This window comes from Diceros bicornis, chromosome 5, assembly GCF_020826845.1.
Source record: "Diceros bicornis minor isolate mBicDic1 chromosome 5, mDicBic1.mat.cur, whole genome shotgun sequence".
Taxonomy (NCBI): Eukaryota; Metazoa; Chordata; class Mammalia; order Perissodactyla; family Rhinocerotidae; genus Diceros; species Diceros bicornis.
In genome coordinates, this window is record NC_080744.1 from 26922768 (window position 1) to 26946546 (window position 23779).

Consider the following 23779-nt stretch of genomic DNA (forward strand, 5'->3'; position numbering starts at 1 on the left):
TATTTTAAAATTAAGACAAAGGAAAAGGTTACTCATAAATACTCATTAAACAATTTCCCAACAATAACCTTATAACAGTATAATATAAAAGATTCTATTCATAATACCACAAACAGATTTAAATATCTAGGAAGAAACTTAAGCAACCTAAGAAAAATAAAAGCTTTTATAAGAAATATAAAACAAAGAGGAAATGTGTATTTTTACACATTAGTAGAAATTAATGTCAATTTTATAAAGTTCATACTACTTGAAAAATAATTTTTAAATTTAATATAATATTAACCAGAAAAACAAAAAATTTTCAAACTAAAGAAGATTCAAGAAGTTTATCTTTCATAGATCCTTGAGAAAAATAATCTGGAGAGGTAGCTTTTTTTCCTTTCTATCTGAAATTTCAAGAATTATTCTCTTTATATATAGGAATCCTAAATGGTATTAGGACATGGCTATGTATTAGTGCAGTCCTCCATCGCCAATCCTACTAGACAGTTTGTCAGCCCTTTCAGTGTAACACTCAATTTTTTTTATCCCAAATAAGTGGTAAAGTCTTATAATCTTCAAGTTAGACAAAGAAAAAAAAATTACCTACCAGAAAAAGAATCAGATCAGTTTCCACTGAAACATTAAGTGTTAGAACAGCACTTCTCAAATGTATGTCTGTGGATCACTGGAGGATCCCAAGAATCTTTCAGGTGGTCTGCAAGGTAAAAACTATTTTTAATAACAACATTAAGATATTATTTGGGTTTTTCACTGTGTTTACATTTACATTGATGGTGCAAATGAAATTTCTGACATCTTAACACAAGTAAAAATCAATGACACCAAAATGTGTTGGCAGTCGTCGTGTCTACTCATTACCACCACATACTTGCAAAAGAAAAAAGAAGTTTTACTTAGGAATGTCCTTAATGAAGAAGAAAAAAATATATTGTTAAATCTTGACCCCTGTGTATACATCTTTTTAATATTGTGTGTGATGAAATAGGAAGGACACATAAAGCATGTCTCTGATCTACTATCTATGATGGCTGTCTCAAGGAAAAGGATTGTTACCTCTTACATTTATTTTTACAATAATTTACTTAACATTCCTTTCATGAGAACACATTGTGTGCTGAAAATTGTGCTAGAAGTTTAGATAAAAACCAGAGAGAACACAATAGCTCTTCCCTGGAGCCTTCAGCCCAATAGGAAGTGGAGGCAGGGTAAAGTTTTAATGCACTGTGATAGACGTGTTATGAGAGGTTTGGGGATTCGATCGGAGACGTAAAAGACACTTTCCACTCCAAACAAATGGACTGAAGGTATATTTTATTATATAGAGGATAGTAAAGGCAATAGTCTGCAAACAGATCCGAATAGGTCAAATATTAAGAAGGAAAAAACATCAGCCCGACTGGAAAGGGAAAACATCCACATCGGCTGAGATAGAAATGACACAAATCAACCGGAAAGAGAAACACCAGGTTGACCGAAAAGAGAACACATCAAATCTATCACTTCATATCAAATCAATTACTCACAATATCCACGCCCCACTGGCCGGGAGAGCCCTGTCAATCGACGTGGCTGGGCAAGGATCACACGTCCTGGGCAAGGCGTCCCTTCCACAGGTGGAACTCTCACCAGGTCTCAGCTTCCAGCAGTTTATATAAGCAGTTACAGAGTTTACAGAGCAAGCATCTAGTGTTCCCATGCACAAAACAGTTATCAGTGGCGTACGTGCACTGAGCCCCTTGGCTAACGTCCCAGCCCAGTAGTTGTGTACTTGCATCGTTTTCTTTGGTTATCGTCTTAGCCCGGCACAGATGGCCAGTCCATCCCGTGCTACGACGCTCCGAGAGCCTTGAACTGTTACAACTTGCAACTCCCTCCGTGGGAGAAAGGCCAGTTCCCGGGAAAAGGCCAGTTCCCACCACACAGAAAGCAGCTTTGTATTTTTTTGTGTGTTGGTGGCTATAGGTCAATGGAGCGGCCAAACATGGCTATATTCATGTCAAAACATATTCGGCCGTGGCCGTCTCCATTAACCATAAGACACCATATGCACAGACAATGAACTTCGTACACAAGCACATAAGGCACATCCAAGAATCCAAAATCCAATGACTACAATAATTATAAAACTGTCTCGCAATAAAGGACCCAAACCCCAAGGTAGCCAATCAAATAACCCCTTAGAATATGAACTGTTATTAACTTGATCTTGCAAATCATGTACAGCATCAAAGATAACATTAGATAAGGTAACACTTAGGCATAACAAACTAGCTTGCAGAAGTCCAGACCAGCCCCCATCACGGAGGGTAACAGAAGGTAGGGTAATAGAGAAATTATAACTAGTTTTGTGTGACTGATCAGATATAGGCTTGTACCGAGAGATTGCTTGATGTTTCTGAGACCAAATTTCTCGGCCATTCATAGTCCAGGTTATAGGTCCCACTGGTGTAGAGCAGTTGGTCTAACAGTGCAGGGTCAAAGGTTGTCCTACGGAGACATTAGTTGGTGTGTAGGTCTGCAGCAGACATGGAGGTGCAGCACAGCATAGTGAACACAGCAGGAATATCTATTCACGCAAAGAAACAGAATTTTTAGGAACATGATATAACTGTTTATTTCCTGGATACATAGCTATGAGTGTTGCAGTGGGCCCTTGGGCCACTACTTTTGCGGCACGGGGAGCCGCATTGGGTGGATGTGTCACCCACACCTTTGCTCCAGGTTTCCATCCATCTGTAGACCCAAATCCTTGCATTCCTCTTTTAGTTAATTCACTTGGAGGCTGTCCTTGTGACACATTTGGAGTCAAGAGGGGAAGCACCAGTAATTGTCCCATTTGTTCCCCAGACTCTACAGTTAGTACTGTGTCACTACCATTATATAATATAAATTTTATTTCTCCTTGGTAATCTGGATCAATGACTCCTCCCAGTACATCAATACCTTTTGCTGCCAGTCCAGAGCGTCCTTTTAACAAACCAAAGGTATTTTTGGGAAATTGTACCCCTATCCCAGTAGGGACTATAGACTGCTTCTTAGGGGGCAATTGAATAGAATGAACAGTAGATAAATCCAATCCAGCCGCTTCGGCCGTGGCACGAAAAGGCGGTTTAGCAGACTGAGTCAAGGGCCAATAGGTTAAGGTCATAAACTCATGGGTGGCAGTTGTCACTTCTGTAATCTTTGCTGGTAACAACCTTGACAGAGAAGTCTCATTAGGGCCTAGCGGCCTGTTATTTAACATATTTAGAGCAGTATTTAGATGGTTGTGCCACCCCTTTAATGAGCCATGACCAAGTTTCCTCAATTGTTGTTTAAGCAATCCATTCATTCGTTTTATGAGGCCTGCAGCTTGGGGGTAATAAGGTATATGATAAATCCATTCTATATAATTTTTCTTGGTATAAGTTTGAATCAACTTACCTGTAAAGTGGGAACCATTGTCACTCTGAATTTGCCTTGGTGTTTCATAATATAACTTAATTGTATCTAATAATTTTATGGCACTCTGTTGGGTGGCCACTTTAGCTGGCCTAGCCAATAAATAACCAGAATATGTATCAACAGCAGTGCAGGCATAAGTATATCCACAAGAATTTGGCAATGGTCCAATAAAATCTATTTGCCAGGTATGGGCAGGAAATAATCCCTTTTGGATATGACCTTGGTAGGGGTGTGGAACTCCCCGTTTATTTAACTGTTGGCATAACTGACATTGTTGTACTGCAGTGGCAATATCATCATGGGTGACAAGGATTCCCCCTTGTTGTACCCACCTGTACGAAGCTTGTTCTCCCAAGTGTCCACTCTTTTCCTGGATCCATTGTGCTAAGCCTGGGTTGTGCATTGCACGAATCTGCACCAGCTGATCAGCATGAGAATTATGCTTTCGTTTTGCAGAAATTAAAGAACTGTGAGCATCAACATGAAATACAGTAACAATCGTGTTTTGACACCATAACCATATGTCTTCCCATAATTTCTTTCCCCATATGTCTTTATCATTAATTTTCCAATCATGTTTTTTCCATTGTGGCATCCACGTTGCCAAACCTTGTGCCACTGCCCATGAATCAGTATATATATATGACATTGTTGCCCCTGTTTTTGTTGAAGTGCCTGATACACCGCATAAAGTTTAGCATATTGGCTACTCATATTATCTCCGGTGGTGACAATTGTTTGTTGGGTGGATGGGTTATAGGCAACTGCTTTCCATTTCCGTGAGCCTGATATCACTTTGGCAGAATCGTCCGTAAACCAGGTATGTTTTTGTTGTTTTTCAGTCAATTGGTCATATGAGACATCCCATTTAACAAGAGATTCTGTTATATCAGTAATCAAATCAGGGAGGGCGGCTTGAATAGCCGGAGTCACTTTGTTTAGCTCTCTGTAATCTACAGTCATTCTCCATGTCCCATCACCTTTTTTAACACGCCAGATAGGATTATGCCAGGCTGTAGTTACTCTGTGAAGGACTTTTACAGCCAAATAATCTTCTATGGTCTCAGATATTTCTTGTTGTCCTCCAGGGATGCGATGTTGTCTTTGATTGACCACTTGCGTGGCAGGTGGAATTTCTACTTCATGATGCAAACATCCCACAATTATAGCATTAATATGAAAAGACAAAGCTCTAATAGCAAATTGGTATTGTCCATCAGCCAAATTTAATGTCAATCCTTTTAGAATATCAATCCCAATTATATATTCTGGTATTGGCACAATCATAACTAGATATGTGCGCCGGGGTAGTTGCCCAATTTGCATAGAAAGATTAGTGGTAACTGCCTGGATTTCTTTTCCTCCCAATCCAGTTATCAGAATTGATGTACCTTGAAACTTAGTTGGATTCTCATAGATAAGGGTGGCCTCCGCCCCTGTATCTATAAGTGCCTGCACACTAGTTGTAGATCCATTCTTCCAAAATATTTTAATTGGTACATGTGGTCTAATATCTTTTTTTATAGTGGCACTAATCGATACAGAGGTTTGGCCTTCCCCTCAATCACATAAGTCAGCAAGAAGAGGATCCGAGGGAGGAGGCGGTGCACTAGGTGCAGTAGGCACTGGGTTGGAAGCATTCTCTATATTGTCCCTTCTATTCACTTGTTTTACATTCAGCCCTTTTTCTTTATATAGTTTCCATAATTCTTTAGTGTCAACTCCATCAATCTGGTCTTTAGGTACTCCTGCCCGGAGTAGGGCCAAAAACATATCATCATAAAATGACCTCGAGTCATTTTATCCTTTTTAAAGAATGTTTTTCTTTTTTCCCTTCCTGGAGAGTTTTCAGTTGTCTGCCAGTCTCCCAAGTCTGCTAGCTGCATAATCTTATCTGCAAGTGTTGCTATAGGGTTTTCAGTGTCATTTATGAGAAGGGTTGTAATTATTTGTTTGTATGCCGGAGGTGTAGTTTTTATCAACTTGTTTCGCACCTGGACACTTAAAGTTATTTCATTTAAAGCTTCACCACACCCCAGAAACACAGCCCGTTTCATGGTTTCTTCTCTCATCTTTTGGACACAATCTTTCAAAGTATACCACGGTCTATTAGTGTCTGGCCACATATCCTCCATGGGGTATTTATCTTGAGCTCCTTTTACTGCAAAAGCCAATAAAGTTGTACCATCAGTGTCTTGTCCACGATCATTTGGGGGATGAGCATTCATGCTCCAATCTCTGAAAGCTCCCCGTATTACTGGATCATTGGACAAAATTACAAATTTAAAAGCATCTCCTGCATCCAAATTAATTTCTGTAGCAACCATATCATACAGGCGAACAAGCCAGGTTATAATGGCTTCTCCAGGCTTTTGTGCAGCCAGGGCTAAAATATCAGAAATTTCTTGTTGGTTAAAATCCTCAATCACATCTTTCCTTACAGAATGATTGCCATCCATTTCCATCCACCGACGGCGAAGAGGACGTGCCTCTGTGTGTTTGGGCGGTTTTTCCTCTTCCTCATAATCAGTTTCAGAATCATCATCCCAGATATCACCATCCCATGTGTCTGGGTCCCACTTAGGACCAGCCGATGCTATGGCCATATGAACTTTTCGTTCATTTACCTTTCCTCTCCTCTTTCTATATTTATATTTGGCAACTCTTACAGCAGCCTTTTCTGCCATAGCTTGGTAGTTACGAGCCTGATCTCCCAGTGCATGATATTGACATTGAATCATAGCCAAGCGAAACTGCAAATCTGAATTTTCTTTTTCCAAGAGTGCCTTCTCTTTCTGTATCTTATCCCTATCTTCTATAGCCCGACAATAAGCAGTCAACAAACACCAACCTCGCCGTGCCAAAAAAGAAACATCATCTTTCTTTTCCCTTTCCACCGTCTGCAAAGCTTTGGTCACATCCAACGGTTCAAATCGTCGCAGACGAGCATCCCAAGCTTCACATAACCCTGACCTACGAGCCCACTCCCCAACCAGAGTGCAAAAGGGAGGGTCCTCCCATCCTGGAATTTCTTCCACCTTGGCTTCAGTTACCTTTCGTTTGAATAGGAAAGGCATCTCCTTAATCGAATCCTGCTCACATGTTATGAAATCACAACATAGTCCTCTAGTATTTGGGGCAATATATGGCCTTTTCTTCAAATAACTATTCTTTTTTTGAGAAACAGTCTCTGACTTGCAAATTGACTTGGCGAAATCTGAACATTCAACTTAGGAAAAACAAGTGACCGTGAAGCTTGAACTTCCATCATGAACCAAGAGTTGTCTGACCTACTTACCCACAATAGTCACGCCCAGCAGAAATTTATCATCAAATGGAAATAATATATAAGCAATTGGGCTCAAGAAGACCCAGAAGGTACAGATAAGTTGCATGAGTAAGTGCCTCAGATTCCTTTGACACCAACTTTTCTAGTATTGTCTACTCTTCCTGAATCCATACCCCTGGCCTCTTGGGGAGTTCCTTACAATCAGTGAACTGAGGAAGAAAAAAATCAGGCCTACTTTTCATATGGATTTGCACATTATATTGGTACCACACAAAACTAGCACTATAGCCTCACTGAAGGACAATGGTGGAGTGAGAGACACCATTTTACTTAGAGTGAGAGACAGCCAGAAGTACTGATATACATTGATTCATGGGCAGTTGCTAATGGTTTTTCTGGATGGTAAGAGACTTGGAAAGAACAGGATTGCAAGACTAGTGACAAGGAAATCTAGACAAGAGGTGACTGGAAGGACTCCTAAGAATGAGCACAGACTATCAAGATAATTGTGCTCCATGTGAATACTGACCAATGCAAAAACCACTACGGTGGAAGCTCTTAATAATGAACAAAATGATACACTCTATGGATGTGTCAACATCTTTCCCCAGCCACTCCAATGCTTGCTCAATGATTCCATGAATAAAGTGGACTTGTTAGCAGGAATAGAAGTTATGCATAAGCTCAAAAGTATTGACTTCCCCTCATCAAGTTTGACCCAGCTAATGCTACTGCTGAGTGTCTAATCAGTCAACTACAGAAACTAATGCTGAGCCCCTGATATTGTGTCATTCCCCAGAGGGACTGCCCAAACACATAGTAACAGGTTAATCGCATTAGACCTCTTCCATGATGGAGATGGCTGAAATTTGTCCTCAGTGGAATCTGTATACTTGCAGATGTGTTTGTCTTCCTTGCTTATAATGCTTCTGCTAGCATCATTTTCATGAACTCACAGAATGCCTATTCTCATCAAGATATTCCTCATAGCACTTCTTCTGATGAAGGAACTATTTTTACAGCAAAGGATTACAGCAGTGTGCACAAGCCCACGGAATCATCCAGTCTTACCATTTACCCCCTTACCCAAAAGTAGCTAGCCTGCTGAAATGTAGAATGGCTTATTGATTCAGTTATGGCACCAGATGGAAAACCACTCCCTGGAAATATGGGATTCTGTCTTACAAGATGCAATATATGCTTTATATCAGAGACCATTATATGGTGTTGTCTCACCCATAGCTAGAATGTTTGGGTCCAGGCATCAAGGAAGTGTCCTTGGGAGTGGATCCTCTCACTGTTATTACCAGTAACTCACTAGCAGAATTTTTGCTTCCAGTCTTTGTAACTTTGAGCTGTGAGGGTTTGGAGGTCTTATTCTCTAAGGGGAAGAATGCTTCCACCAAGGGACACAACAGTGGTTCCATTGAATTGGAAGATGAAACTTCCACGTGGCCATTTTGGGCTACATATGTCACTGAACCAATGAATAGAACAAGAGATTACTTTACTGACTGGAGCGATTGATGCCAATTACCAAAGAGAAATTGTGTTGCTGCTACATAACAGATATAAAGAGGACTGTCTGGAACCCAGGGGATTTTCTGGGGGAACCTCTTGGTGCTTTCATGCCCCAAAGTAAATGTTAATGAAAAATTACAGAAATAAATAAAACGGCAAGATCATTGAACACTCAGACTCTTTGAGAATGAAGATTTAGGTCACTCCACCAGATAAATAATCCAATCCACTGAGGTTATGGCTGAGGGCAAGGGAAATACAAAATGTGTAATAAAAGAAATAAGCTGTCTATGTCACTTGCAGCCTCATAACCAAATCTGGGATGAAGGAATGTAGTAGATTTCTATACTCTCTTTTTGTTCTTTATATGTGTGTGTTCTTTTGTATATGTTGCCATTTTCTTTTTCTCTCTCACCATAATTATTTTATATAAAAATTGTCAGAGATTAACTTTACAATTTAGTCTGCATTTAAAGTCCACTGCAGATTCTGTGAAACTTCCTTGACTGTTGGGACTATGTTTCTAGGAGTCTCCTCATTTTGGGGAAAGGGTGAGAACTTCTTCACTTATTCAAAGGATAGCTTTAGCTTTTTAGATGGAAACATCTAGAGTCGTTTCACTGTTGTTTGGAAGTTCAAATGTGTGGAGGGGTGCATATGAAAGACCAATAATCAGTAGGATGCCAGTTATCAATTTATTGACTTTCAATTCCAAATCCCCCCTTTTGTTGCCCAATTTGCGATTCTGGACCTGGACCTTGTACACATTTCTCCCTTGCTGGCTGGCATGATATTAAGCTTTGTCAGTAGAGAGAACTGGAAGGACACTGCAGGAGGAAGAGGCTTCTCTTCCTGGGTCTGGCATGTTTTCCTACCTTCTTGTTCCTGCAGTGCTTGGCCAGCCTGTGGGACACCAGTGACACTCACCTCCAGCAAACTTCAGTGACCACAGGTGGTTTCTTGGCAAGTTTCATGAGCACCCCAAGCAAGTTCATCAGCACTCCTCTTCTGGTTTCTATAAATTCTGTTGAAACCCTGGTGGATGTTTTCTTGCTTGGCAGCCTTTGTCTCTGGCACCTCAGCACACTTCTCCACCAACCAGCAGGCTACAGCCACACACAGTCGCCAGTGAGGTCTGAATCATAGATTCATTAGGAGAATCTCTGCTGCTGGGGAACATGGTATGTATTACAATGTGTTACCTACTTTGGAACTCTGGCTTAGTCCCAGAGCTAAGAGCTTCTCCCTACATATGCTATTTTTATGTTCTTTTGAGTTCTTTTTACTCATTAGTAATTAATTCTCCATTCTTAGTTAATAATTCTTTACATTAAACTTTCCTTGTTCATATTGCTGTTTTTTTTCCTCCTGATTCCACCTTGATTGAGATAGTAGGAGTCCATGAAGTGCATAACAGGAAAGGCATTAGATGCAGAAAGATCAGCAATCGCATGTCATGAAACAGTACCATACTTTTAAGGAACTGAACTTAAGTATATTGTGGTGAACACATGTGGGGGTGGAGGGGTGGTAGAGGAGTGGGAGAGGTGGGACCATAGCACTTAAACCTGGGGGGACCCAGGTTCTTTTCTGGGCCAAGAAAAGACTGTTTTTTATGCTGTGCTATGCAGTTTTTATTTCAAAATTATTTTTTCCAGGTACAACTAGACAGAATATATACACTTACTATTTTTAAAACTAGTTATGCAGGGTAGGTAATGATAATTTTCTTGGAGAAATTTTTGAGGTTAATCTATAGCTAACTGACAACTGATGATGTAGTATCTAAAAGGTCAACTCAATGTCAGTCTCTAGAGGAAGAATGCCCCTCTGTGGCCATATGGAGAATTTACAAAGAAATATTCTCTGTAACTCCCTAAAGGGTTTGTGCTCTGCCTCCCTTATAAAACCAGTCACTGTGGCACTCAGAGCACAGTAATATACGGCTGAGTCTTCCTCTTGAGCTGATGGTTTCTTCAGATGGAAGGACTTATCACCCTTGTTAAGATCAGCCGTGAAACCTTTGATGGTCTCTCTTGAGATATGTTTCAAGAGTAACTGGAGGCCTTGTTTGGGGTACTGGACATACCAGAAGAGATCAGGACTCCCAGAATACGAGTAGTTGCACTTCACCTGCACCGGGGCCCCTTCGAAGACAGACATGTGGTCCTCAGGCTGAGTCACTGTCTGGGGACTTGTTTCTCCTGTAACACCAATTCTGAATCAGGGAGAGTCTTGCAGAATGAGGACAATATTTCTTTAAACTGATTCTAGATCAGAAGACCATAGAAAGACAGAATAAAAAGAGACTTTACTCACTGAGTGTGAATATCATCACAAGCACTGAGATGAGGATGGGCTTCATGTCTGAGGTGTCAGGAGACAGGAGGCTCTTTTCTGGAAACAATTGAGCCTCATGGACACTCTGACAGAGCAGTGAGTGAGTTTACTCAGCAGTAAAGCAAAAGCTCTTCCTCAAAGGGCTGGTTGCTTTCTGGCTTTCTACCAAGTTCATTTGTGTATTATCTTCCTCTAGAGGCCAAATCTGATACTGCAGATAATCTCAGGCTTTAGGAAACTTTGAAATTCTCAAGTAGATTGGAGAGGGATTTCCTCCACAGTTAATAAGACAAAGTGTAATGTTCTACTAATTGAAAAGTATGTTATTAAAAAGGTCCAGATAGAGAGATCAATGGAACAGAATAGAAAGTCCAAATATAAAAATTACTTATGATAATTTAGTTATAATAAAAATGGAGAAAAGACGGTATATTCAGTAAAATGTGCCTTCATGAAAGGAGAGTCATTTAGGAATTAACAAATAAATTTGGATGCCTACCTTAATATCTGTTACAAAATAAAATCCAAACGAAATAATATTTAATATTTCGAAATAAAATAAAAGATAAGCTTTTTAAAATAAATTTAGGATAGTCCTGGATTTTCTAAGCATGACAGAAAGCATAAGGGAAAATATTGATAGATCACACTTCATAGAAATTTAAATTTCTGTACAGGTACTTCAACGAAATGTTTACAGAGTACCAGATGAAGCTATTTTCCATCCACCATCATTCATTTTGAACTTCCTCAAATTGGGAAGTGGCCCTTTAAAATTTTAGTTTTACAAGTTTATTTTAAAAAAACTAGGCCATAAACAAGGGAACAATCATTTGGCCTATGAAGATGATAGAAAGATGGTAGAAAGAAAGATTTCTAGAAAGATGATCTAGAAAGATGGTAGACTGACAATATCTCTGATCCCCTGTGCTCAGCCAAGGAGCTTCTGTGGTCACCAGCCAGGCTATGACGAGAGCTCAAGTGAAGTATCCCATTTGGGGCTCATAATTAAATCTGGGGTCAGGTAGCAGGGAACTCCAGGATAAAGAGAAGAAAACTATGGATCATGGAGGGAGCTTGACCTGCAGAGCTCAGTGGACCTCTAAGAAGGAAACTCATTCTCTTGAGAAGCCTCTCCTCTGGGCCCCAAATAGCTGAGAGGAAAGTCACAGGTAGGCTGAGTCCCATATGTCCTCCATGAGGAGGAGTACAAGGACATCAAAGAGCAAAGAGATTTCCTTCTAGTTTTTCAGTAGGGTGCTGATATTGCTGCTGATATCCATGCCCTGCTGTCTGCTACACTGCTGACCACAGGCACAGAAACGTCTAGGCTTTTCTGTCTCACGGGATTGCCTCCACTTAATGCCCCAGTAATCAAACATGTCAGGAGGGAAATGAAGAAAGGAAGAGGATACCTCAAAGAGAAACAGGGCTTCATCTGGGCCAAGTATAGCCTTAAAAAATTATCAGAGTCAGTGACCCAATTTCCTTAGCCAAAAATCAGCACATATAGTTTGAAAAGTGATTGAGAACTCATCTACAAGAAAGCTCTCATGAAGGAAGCATATCTCATTGAAAGCACGGTATACTTATGTAATGCCCTTAAAGGAGTAAATACAATTAAATGAAATTAGGAGAATTCTGTAAACCTCAGCCTTATGGTCACCATGAACAAATATAATATCTCCAACAAGACTTTGGTTGACACACAGAGAAATAGGACATGTATACAATGGCCACCTGACCTCATGTCCATCTCCCTTCTCTTGTTCAACAATTTCCCCTGCACCTTGCAGGTACACCTGGCTGAGTCTGCTCTGTGACTGTGAAGTACAGGCCACAATTCAAGTAATTGCGTCCTATTTCTTTCTCCCCAGTGTCTCTTTTCTTTTCTCTCTTTTCCCCTCTTTCTCTACATATACTTATTATTTTTCTCTCATTTCATGTTTTCATCCCCTTTTTTCTTGTTTTTTTTTTTTTAATCTCAGAAGAGGTATAATAGAAGGTAGAAATCATTGCAATAATTTTTAAGTGAGAGTAAAGTCTCATACTCCAGAATTTTTAGTCATGAAAATTAAAAGTGCAAATAGGTAATGTAGATGTTTTCTTCAGGAGCTTTCAGCTTTACCATGACCCTAGTTATGTTCAGTTGTGCTTGGAGAATCACCTCTGTTACACTCATCAGAGTGGCAGACCTTCCTTGCAGATGAATATATGGAGACTTCTCTTGTTCTTATAGTATATGACTAGTTCAGATGCTCCTCTAACCGCTGCTAAACCCCATTCAAATTTTCACTAAGATATAAGTATCTCAGAAGTTGAGAAAAAAGTTCCTCATTTGGAGCAAAGCTCTGGAGAGCCTCCTAATGGTCTAAAACTGTCAGGCCAACTACTCGTCAGCCATCACCAGAACCCCAGAGCCCTCATTCCATTCTCTCCGGAGGACCATCCACAGATTATCAGGAGCAAAAGAACTCTCAGGCTGGATGGGGATTTTTTTTTTAAAGTAAACTTGTTTCTTCTTCAAAATGCCATTTAATGCAGATTACCATCTTAAAATCTTTTGTCAATTGCATTTTTAGGGTAGAGTGTGATTTCTCCAATCTATTTCAAACTAAGTCCACAGCAATTTATTGAAGGTCTTCTATAAGCTAGATCTTGTGCTAGATTTCAAGAAATTAAAAAATAAATGAAAAATGATCTCTACCCACAGACATTGCAGCATGATAAGAAAGACAAATGTGTGTGTGTGTATGTGTATTGATATACGAAGTGGCCCCCCAAAATGAACGCAGATATAAGAAGACATTTTTTTTATAACAGAAGACATTTAGACAAAGATTTAATAAGAACATGATGATTTTATCTTTTTCCTAGAAAAGATAGAAAGGAATGTTATCAAGAGATGAAGGAGAGATATTCACTTGGGAGTGGAACAGAGACACTTCCAGATGAAAATGAAAGAGGAAGAGATAGATGGAGATGTAGAAAGAAGTTCGGGGATATGAAGTATAATGGCCTAATGTTTGTTATTAATTTATCATTTTAAAGGACATATAATTCTTTATATATGTATATAAAAATTTTTATCTGACTACATTGTCCAAATGCATAGCAGCTTGCAACTTGAGTTATGGTACTCGATTATACGTCCTGATGACCTACTGATGTTAACACATCTGCTTCATAATATTCTATAGAATAGATTTATTCTGCTTCTTTGGCCATTCTGTGAGAAAAATCTGTGTGTTTCTTTTCCTTTTTTCCACTGTTACCACCCCCACCCCCCACCAAATGCTGCAATAGATGTTTTGAGCACGTCTCCTTAGCAGAGGCCAGTATGAAGTGAAGGAGTAAACGATGCGGCTACCTGGGGTCAATGCACTCCAGGTGGAGGAATGAGCAGCTGCAGAGACCCTGGGGCAGGAAAATGATTGCCATGTTAGAGCAACAGCAACTGCACGAGGCTGGAGAGACTTAGCAAGAGGGGAGACAGCAGCTGATGTCAAAGAGGCGGCAGGGAGCCAGATGGAGTAGAGCCTTGTAGGCTGTAGTAAAGAATTTGGTTTTTATCTGAGATGGGAAACTGGTGAGTTGTGAGCATAGAAACCACATGATCTGAATTATATTTTCAAAAGATCACTCTGCTAGGTGGAGAACAGACCGAAGAGGGGCAAGAATGAAAGAAGAGAGATCAGTGAGGGTCATTGCCATCAACCCGCCAAGAGATGAGAGTGGCTTGGATCAGGGTGGGAGCCTTGGAGGTCATGAAAAGTGGTCAATTCCAGGTATACTTTGAAGGAATAGCTGATTGGATTTCCTAATGGATCAAATAGGGGTATGGGAAAAATTGAGAAGACCCAGGTGACATCAACGTTTTTGGCCAAGGAGATTAGAGAAATTGGTAAATGAAATTGCCTTTTACCTAAATGAGGAAGAGTTCACATGAAGCAGGTGTGAAGTAAACAGGGCTTAGGAGCTGAAGGGGTAGAAATCAGAGATCATCTTCAGAGGATTAAGAAGGAGATGTCAAATAGATCATTTCATACACGAGTCCAGAAATTAGAGGAGCCCATCTGGGTTTCATATATATATATGTTTTGGTAATTAAATGTTTTTTAAAGCTAAGAGACTGGATGGAATCAGCTGGGAATAAAGTATTGGTAGAAAGTAAAGAGTTCGAAGAATAAATTCCTGAGACATTTTGATGTTCACAGACCAGAAAGATGAAGAATAAACCAGCAAACGAGATTGAGAAGGAGCAACTGACAACATAGGAGGAGAATCAAGAGTGAGTTGCTGATTCTCTAAACCCAAATAAAGTATTTCAAGAAGGAAGTGTTCTATAATGTCAAATGTTGTCACTCTTTGCTATGGACTGAATGTCTGTGTCCCCCAGAATTCATATGTTGAAACTCTAATCTCCCAAAGTGATGGTTTTAGGAGGTGGGGACTTTAGGAGGAAATTAGGTCATGGAGGTGGGGCCCGTATGAGGGTATTGGTGCCATTATAAGAGACACAGTGAAGCTCGCTTCTCTCTGTGCTCTCTGCCATGTGAGGATACAACTAGAAGTCATCAGTCTGCAAAATAGAAGAGAGCTCTCGCCCAAACCCAAATATGCTGGCACCCTGATCTCAGAATTCTAGCCTCCAGAACTGTGAGAGATAAATTCCTGTTGTTGATAAGCCACCTAGTCTATGGTACTTTGGCCCAACGGACTAAGATGTTACTCCAAGTAAAACAAGTTAAAAATACTAGTTGTACCAATAAATGCATGTATATATAAATACAAAAAGGCTAAATTTTCCTATTAAGATACAGAGAGTCTGTATCATTTCAAAATCTGGTTCTCTACTGCTTAAGAGGCACAATAAAATAAAATTAAATGACAAAGAAAGTTAGAAGCATATGATCGAGCTGCCATAAAGTGGCTGCCTCCAGTCAGCACCACGACCACTGCGAGCCCCACATTCAACAAGATGCCCAGAGGAGGGTCAGTTCTGGTGAAGGACAAGGGAAGGAGGAGCCCAGAGGAGAACCCTGAGAATCTTGTCCCTGGAAGACGTGATCGAAGCAAAATTAAAGGACCATAAAAGGCATAATGACAAATCTTCAGTCAGAAAAACTCCAAACAAAAATGAAAAGGGGAACAAAAGGAAAATTGGAAGAGGTGGCCCCCCAAGACTTAGAAACTAAGGAATCAGCAGCAGCCAAAGAAATAAAATTGAGAACAGATGAATCTTTGATGCAAGAGAGGAAAAAGCCAAGTGTGTATATCTTTGAACATAGACTGTCTACCTTCTTTTTGTTCAATTCATAGAACTATTTTTATAAACTATTTTTAAATGCATGTTTTAATAACTCTAGAGACACATTTATAATAAGGTGAGGATCCTACCTCAACTCATTTTTAAAAATTAGATTTAGGTAATTATAAATTTTTTTAAGAAGTGAAATCATTCACCTCATAATTTCTGCCACTAGAAGTTATGAAATGTTAAATTAAGGGAGGCTTAAGTTCTGTGTGTGTAAACTTTTTGTAATATTTTGGGGGGCAGTTATTTTAATCCTATCACATGAATCAAATCACAAATAACAGAGCCAGCCCTGATGGTCTAGAGGTTAAAGTTTGGTGTTCTCACTGCTTCAGCGGCCTGTGTTTGTTTCCCAGTTGGTCGCGGAACCACACCACCCATCTGTCAGTTGCCATGCTGTGGTGGCAGCACACATAGAAGAATTAGAAGGACTTACAACTAGGATATACAATCATGTACTGGAGCTTTGTGGAGAATCAAAAAAAAAAAAGAGGAAGATTGGCAACAGATGTTATCTAGCTCAGGGAGAATCCTGTGCTACAAAAAAATAGAATATTGAAAAAAAATCACAAATAACAATTTGGATTTTATATATATATATAAAGTGGGTATAAAATATCTTAAACATGTTGGCATTTTGGTACAAATATTTGAGAGGAAATAAATATGTTCCCTGGTCTTAAATATCCCTATTAGAATTAACATAATCTCTGATATTGTGGACTTTGGTAGTGAAGGTCTATTTTCCTATGAAGTTTGTTAACGTGCTTTGAAAGACTGGAAATTTTTGTTGAGTATGTAATTTTATATTACATCATGAATTGGTGTGATCTCTAAAAATAAAATGCCTAAAAGTTTTTCAGTAGTTTAATCTATTGTACCTGACATATTTTTATGGGTTAGTGGCCTCAAATTTTTAATTTGGAAATTACTGGAATAACTCTTTCAAAAAACGATTCCAATTGGGTGGCTTTTAGATTTTCAATATTCTATTAACAATTACGTTCAGCTTATATATTGGTTTTGTGTAATGCTTACAAGATTAGAAATCTTGGTGACATGATATCTAATTTACTTTAAAATATGTCAATATCACACAGTGGGATATCATATACGTGCTAGAAGTTAAGCTTTATATCTAGGTTGAGAATTCATACTGCACTAATTCAGAATCTGCTGTAGAGGGTGCCCTAGTTGAGAATACATGGGGCACAGCTTGTTAGCTAACAGTGTAACCAAGTATTTCAGTTTTCCACATATTGACCAACACCTGAGGCAGTGCTAATTATCACAATGAATGTTAGAAATGATTTTTTTATAAAAATGCTCTTGCTTTTTTCACTTCAGAACTCTGACACTTTATGATGTGCTTTCTTCAGTGTGGGAGTGGGGTGGGGAGTAGGTGAGGTCCCTCCTGGAGAAATTCATCAAAAGACCTCCATCTGGTACAAAGTCTAACCGAATGTGGCACAGCACTGATGTTGAAACAACTATTCAGGAGACAAGCACTCCCCAGGGCTCAGCCCATCCTGCCCTATTTGCCTTCACAGAAAAAGAGACTTTCTTGAAAACTCCCCAGGTTGAGGTCTTGAATCACAGAAAGTTCCAGTGTCTCAGGAGGTTTGTGTTCAGCTCCCCCTGCAGTTCCAGGCATGGTGTGTCACTCAGAGCACAGAAGTACTCGGCCAAGTCGCTCCAATGGGCTGAAGGTTTCCTCAGGTGGAAGGAGGTTTCACTCTTCTTAAATTCAGCCTCAAAACTTTTGACGCCTGAAACAAGGCTGTTTCCGGATATGTACTTCAGGAGAAGCTGGAGTCCTCGGTTGGGATATTGCACGTACCAGAAGAGAGATGACGGAAGAGAAAACCGGTAGTTGCACCTCAGCTCCAGAGGGGCTCCCTCAGAGACAGTGATGTGGACGTCAGGCTGGGTCACCGACTGGGCTCCGGTCCCTCCTGAAACATCAACGCTGTATAAGTAAAAGCAGGGCAGATTTAGCTATGAAGAAAGGAAGTCTCTATTTAGATTTCAGTTAAAACACGGTTAGTTTTATGAAAGTAGGAAAGGGAATGGAATGTTGCTTACTCAGGGCAAAAACCATCTCAAGCACTGGGATGAGCAGCAGGAGCAAGGCTGAGCAGTGGAAACGCTGCAGGCTCCGGAGGAGGAGCAGGGAGGACAGCAGCTGAGGTCACTGAGCCTTCGGAGCTAGGAAAAGTGGGGAGGTTAGGCTGGATGAGTCTCTTGCTTTGAAGTTTCAAAAACTGTTAAAAGAGATTCTGTCTCTTAATGAGTTTGGATCTTTTCTGGCCTGTTGTTCCCATCCCAGGTTCCTATCTACACAGACATCAGTGAGGATACATCACCCAGCTGCGTGGAGGAGGGGCTCAGTGGATGGTGCTGATTTGCAGCAGAACATCTCATTTGTGCAACATCGCCCTCTGGAGGCCAGAAGCAGGACCAAAGATGCAAGAGAGCTGTGTTTCCTTCTCATTTCCGAGATGTGATCATCACAACTTCAACAGAATGTTTCTTCCTTCCCGAATCTGTCATGATGCCACCTTCTGTAGTATGTGGTTTTAATCCTAAAAGATATGAGAGTCATGTAGAAATAGAAGAGTAATTTACTTCACCGGGACATTAGTCACAGAAGACTATTCTAGACTTTGGAACACCATTACGAGCCTCTATATTGTTTTTTAAAGCCATTCATCAGGCTGAAATAATAAGATCAGTTGCCTTAGATGAGCTGAGCTTTATGTGGCCCTATGCTGCTGAATGTGAGCATCAGAGCAGGGGAAAGAGATTATTCCTTTATTTGGTGCTAAAAGGAAACAAAAATAAATTAGACGAGAGACTCATACTTAAAATCAGCTCGTAATACATTTCATTAATTACCTAATCAATGCAAACTAATAAAGGCAATAATTTTCTTTGTTAAGCAGAAAGTATGAAGAAGACTCCTTGGTTTCAGGTGAGCAAGTTTGATATTTGTTAAGGCTGTGAGAAAATACTTAGGCACCATGTGTTTAAGTGGAGAAAGTGAGAGTCCTGTTCCAGTTGTCAGTGATCAGAATAGACTAATATGTTATGCCAAATTATGAGGACCTCACACTAAGAACATTGACAGAATAACATCGGCAGAGAAATCTGAGCAGAATTATAAATGTAAGGAAAATATGACATATAAATAAGTGATTCTGGAAAGAATTAAGGAGGAAAAAAAGAAAAGTAAACTTATATGGACTCCATAAAGCTGGAAGGAGTACAACCAGAGAAGGAGAGCAGACCAGACTGAGAGGAAATTCTGGGGGGTATAGAAGACGTGGGAGTAGGTTGACAGTGACGCTTGACATGGCTAGGCAAGCAGCAGTCTCATGCGGGTGGGAGACGGGGCCTATCAGCAAGAGAAGTGGCTCTATGGTCTGATAGTAAGATGAAGCTCAGAGCTTCATCGCCACCCAACTTATTTTAGCATAGAGACCGCTGGAACCTAAAACTGAAATAACTAACTAGGGAGAGAAATCTTGGGTGAGACGAGAATCTGGCCAACAGGGGTCCTTTTCACAAGGTCAGAACAACTCACTCCTTTCTGAGTATTCTGTTGACTTGTACAGCTTGAAATCAGTTTTCCCTTGGGCTTCTGATTTATTTCTTGACTCTGCCTATAGATTTTCTTTCATATGTGAGAGTAAATCATATAGTCAGTTTGAAACTTTAAATGTTGCCAAGGGTATGCTTCTGATTCAAAATATCTAAGATGTGTACTCTCTACCTCTCTCTCCAAAATTCCTACTGAAATAAAATTTAGGAGTATAAAGAGGATGAGCCTAAATCTGTAATGGGAAGATAATAAAAAGATGAAGGATATCAACAATCTCCATAAGATAGAAAGTGGATGTGAGTACATCGATGGTGAGACCAAGAGGAGAAAACACAGCCCAGGATGAACCATGAGAAGATTTCAGTGGCCATGTGAGTGAAGGAAAACTACTCCTTAGGACCCTAGAGATGTTCTTGGCTGAGAAAGACAGTGGGTATGATGGAGGGCAGGAGGGACACAACATGGGGACAAATTGAAGGTCAACCTGTGGAATAACTACACTAGTTCTCTGTACTCTCCAACCTGTTACTGTACTTATCTGTGAGAATCATAGTAGGCCAGCCTTTACACGGGCATTTAATCTTCACTAAAGTTGAAATAACACCCCTGGGAATGCTAAGCTTTCAGTGTGAGTAGTTGACAGACTTAAGCCACCTGCAAACTGACATTAAGTGCAGGGGAAGGAGAGGAACAACTTAACCAGTTCCCTGCTCACTCATTCTAATAAGAAGCCTGCCAATTAACACGGTATGCCCATATGCCCAGACTACTGGCCAACCCCCCTGCTCAGGAAGAAACTTTGTGGGGAAGATAGGCACAATAACATAAGGAGTCCATCCTGCTACTTGGCCCTTCATTCTTAAATATAAACCAAGAATAAGGTAACATTAGTCATTTATAAATATAGATAGTAGCTCTTTCCATCTGTTTCTACATAGATGGAAGCCCAGAGTCACCAACTGTCAATAATCAGAGACATTTATACCTGGATGCAAAGTGATGGCAGAATGTCATGCTCTATGGTCTCGTAGTATAGGAATGTAGTGTTTTGAGACTGGCCAAAGGAGCTAAGAGAATAATACACTGGCTCCCTGGTCACTACTGTCAAAAAATCCTAAGTCTTGGCTGTCTTGGCTTTATATTTATTTAGATTTTTTCTCTCAACAAGTGCTTTAAGTTACGTTATTCCAGTTCTTCCATATTGGTAAGACCAACTTTATAAACCTCATTAAATGGAGAAAGAAATTAAAATTTCGAGTATAGTAATTATATTGTCTATCATTTATTGAATGCTGACATGTGTTAGGACAGTTCCATGTTAACAGTAGACACTGTTGGTGCCAAGCATAGATCCCCTTTTTCAGGCCGGTGAACCCAATCCCCAGCTGTGAGTGTTGGCTACTCTTGGCTCATTGTTGCCCTCTTCCCCAGAAAACTGACCTCTGCCAATAATAGTCACCATTGTCCAATAGATTACACTCCGACCCCAAAGAAAGACCACAGCCAATGACTACCTTATCTGGGGGTACAAAAGTTCAGCTGTCTGCCCCCTTGACTCAAGGTGGGAGGGATCAACTCTGTGGTGCAATTCATACTCCAGAGCTCCCCATAAGATCAGGCTGAATCAAAACTCCAGCTGCACTACATCCACGCTTAGCCTTTTCCCTCCTGTCTTAACCTGCTTTCCTCAATAAATTATGGCACAAGAAACCCCAATCCATGCTCTGCCTTTAGAAACTCAACCTAAAACAATATACTATCTCATTTAATCCTGGAAGCAATTCTGAAATATATATGTAAGAGTATATGCTAAGAACAAATGGCCCATTCACAACATAAAAGATATTCAAACGGGTACCACAAATCAGGTTCTTTCCAGTGTGTCAAGACACCAGAAGCACACAATAAAGTCGAACTAGAATTTGAGTATCTTGATTCCTGCACAACTTTCTGCTCTTTCTCACTGCCTTACAAATCTTTCTTCCATGATTTGAAAATATTCATGCAAAGTCTTCAGTCTGCAGATTTAGAATTTGAAGCAAATCCTGAGTGGGATGCATCCTTTTAGTCAGTGACTATATGAACAAAACTGAACAGAAATCTTAATTCCCCATTTCCAAGTTTTCCCACATTTTGGACTACATAAACACTGTCATGTCTAACAGACCACATCTTCAGCTTTACAGTAAATGTGACTTTTAATTTTTTCCCTGTAATTCAATTTTTTCCTAGAATTGTAATATTTATTAGAAGGCCTTATTTCTATCAGGCCACAGACATTTTTCCTGGACTTAGACATAAGTTCTAGGGCAATTCCATAGTTCCAAGGAGTCAGGGGACAGCGGCATTCATATGATCTTTGGAGTTTCCATCTTTCCTCACCATTGTTTTTTAAGACATCCTCAATACGATATGGTCTTTGATAATTGATCTATGTAGGTCTTTAATCACCATAACAAAGCTCTTCAGTGTCTGGAATTCTTTTAGATACTTGCTCAGAGATCCTTTTCAGAAAACCTGAAGTCATTCTGTGCTCCTGCACCCTGCCTGTGGATATGATGCATTCTCTGGCTACGGCTAATGCCTTTAATTTATATTCGCATCTAGACAGCAAACAGAATTTCTCTGCCTTTCAGCCTAATCTCTATATCAGTCGTCCCTGGGGCCCAAGCAGGTTTGGGTACAGACTGCAGGTGCTGAGGGAGCACTGTGTGCTCACTGCACAGAGGTAGGTGGCTGAATCGCTGGGCTGGGAATCTCTGATGAGCAGAGAGACATACAGGCTGGCTTTATTGAGCTGTGCTGTAAATCTCCCTTCATCCTTGTCACCATTGGAGTATATGTACATCAGCAACTCAGGACCTTTCCCGGAATACTGTCTGTACCACATGAAGTTCTGGGAGGTACGGTCACTGTAAGTGCAGTTGAGAGAGGCAATGGCTCCCTCTGAAACACTCAGAGATCCAGGACTCTGTTCCACTCTGTTCTGTTGGCTCCTCATCCCTGTGCAAAAAGACAACGGTCAGTCCAAGAGGACTGGTCAGGTAGTGGAAGCTTACTTTCCAGAATTTACATTATCTTTTCACAGGCCTCCCACCCCTACCCTCCCTTAGTTAGAGGGAAAATACATTCACGTTTCTACCCATGGCCCCAGAATAGACAATAATTCCAAATATTGCTCTTTATATTCCCATAGAGATGCCCCAAACTCACAGGTTAACTGAAGCCACAGGATCACTAGTAAAATTCCCGAGGATTTCATCATTCTTTTCTCCCCTGGTTCACTGAGGATTCAAATTTTAAACCCTAAAAAATCAGTCTAGCTCAGACATTTCTAATTCCTCAGCTTTAGGAATCATAAAAAGAATCTGTTCTACCAATTAGAAAAAAGAGACTTTTTCACTACGCCTGCTACACCAGCCAGCCCTTCCTCTCATCTCTCTGTCTCTGTCTCTCTCTTGCCTTCGCACACACACAGGAGTACTTGAGAGCTTTCCTGGGAGTCCCTGAGAAGACACTGCCATCTTGTGGACTTATGACAGTGATCAAAGACATATTCAAAACGTAGACCCGTATTACGAGAATTGATTAAAATAAAAATCTGCCACTTTAGTTAAATTAAGAATTGGAGAATCACGTGGTCCAAGTCAAGGTGTATGGGGAGGGGGAATGTGTATGTGTATGTGTTTTACGTCAAACTGGAACTCTTGTCTAAGCAAAAGTACTTATATCAAAGAGCCACTTTACTGCACTGAGAAATCAGTCATGAAGTACTCTACTCTAGAGGTCTGCGTGAGGTTCTCATGATTTAAGGAGGAGTTCACATTGTGTAGCTCTTCTCCACTTCAGCCAGACACCACCTGTCTCATTCCCTTACCTCTAATTTTTAAAGAAATCTGTTCTAACTCAAAATAATCATTTCAAGACAGAATGGCCTAAAATCTGACTGAACAAACATGTTTCCAGCTCACAACTGGGCAATATTTTTTAACAAGCTCAGGGACTAAAAGAGCTTAGGTTTCTCCACTCCATTTTGCACCAATGACACATCTGCACTTCCTTAGGCTATTACTATTTTTGTTGTTGTTATTGCAATAGAGACCTTCGGTACCTAGACTGTAAATAAAACACAATGTTCCTGTTCATTTGTCTAATTCCTCTTATTCCCTTTTCTTGTATAAAGCCCTAGTATCTAGGGATTAATCAGCAAAAGTTATGGATCTGGTCTCGCTCTCTCTGCACTTCCATCCTACCCTAA

The 23779-nt window shown here is 40.2% G+C and overlaps 2 gene segments (V, D, J or C); both read right to left on the minus strand.

The window, feature by feature from the left end:
- Positions 1–10045: 10045 nt before the first annotated feature.
- On the minus strand, positions 10046–10625 carry LOC131405496 (T cell receptor alpha variable 16-like). The segment is given in 2 exon segments: positions 10046–10464; positions 10580–10625. Coding segments are annotated over 2 exon segments (465 nt in total).
- Positions 10626–17510: 6885 nt separating this feature from the next.
- LOC131405497 (T cell receptor alpha variable 8-4-like) lies at positions 17511–20983 on the minus strand. The segment is given in 3 exon segments: positions 17511–17872; positions 18003–18164; positions 20962–20983. Coding segments are annotated over 3 exon segments (546 nt in total).
- Between the last annotated feature and the right edge of the window lie 2796 nt (positions 20984–23779).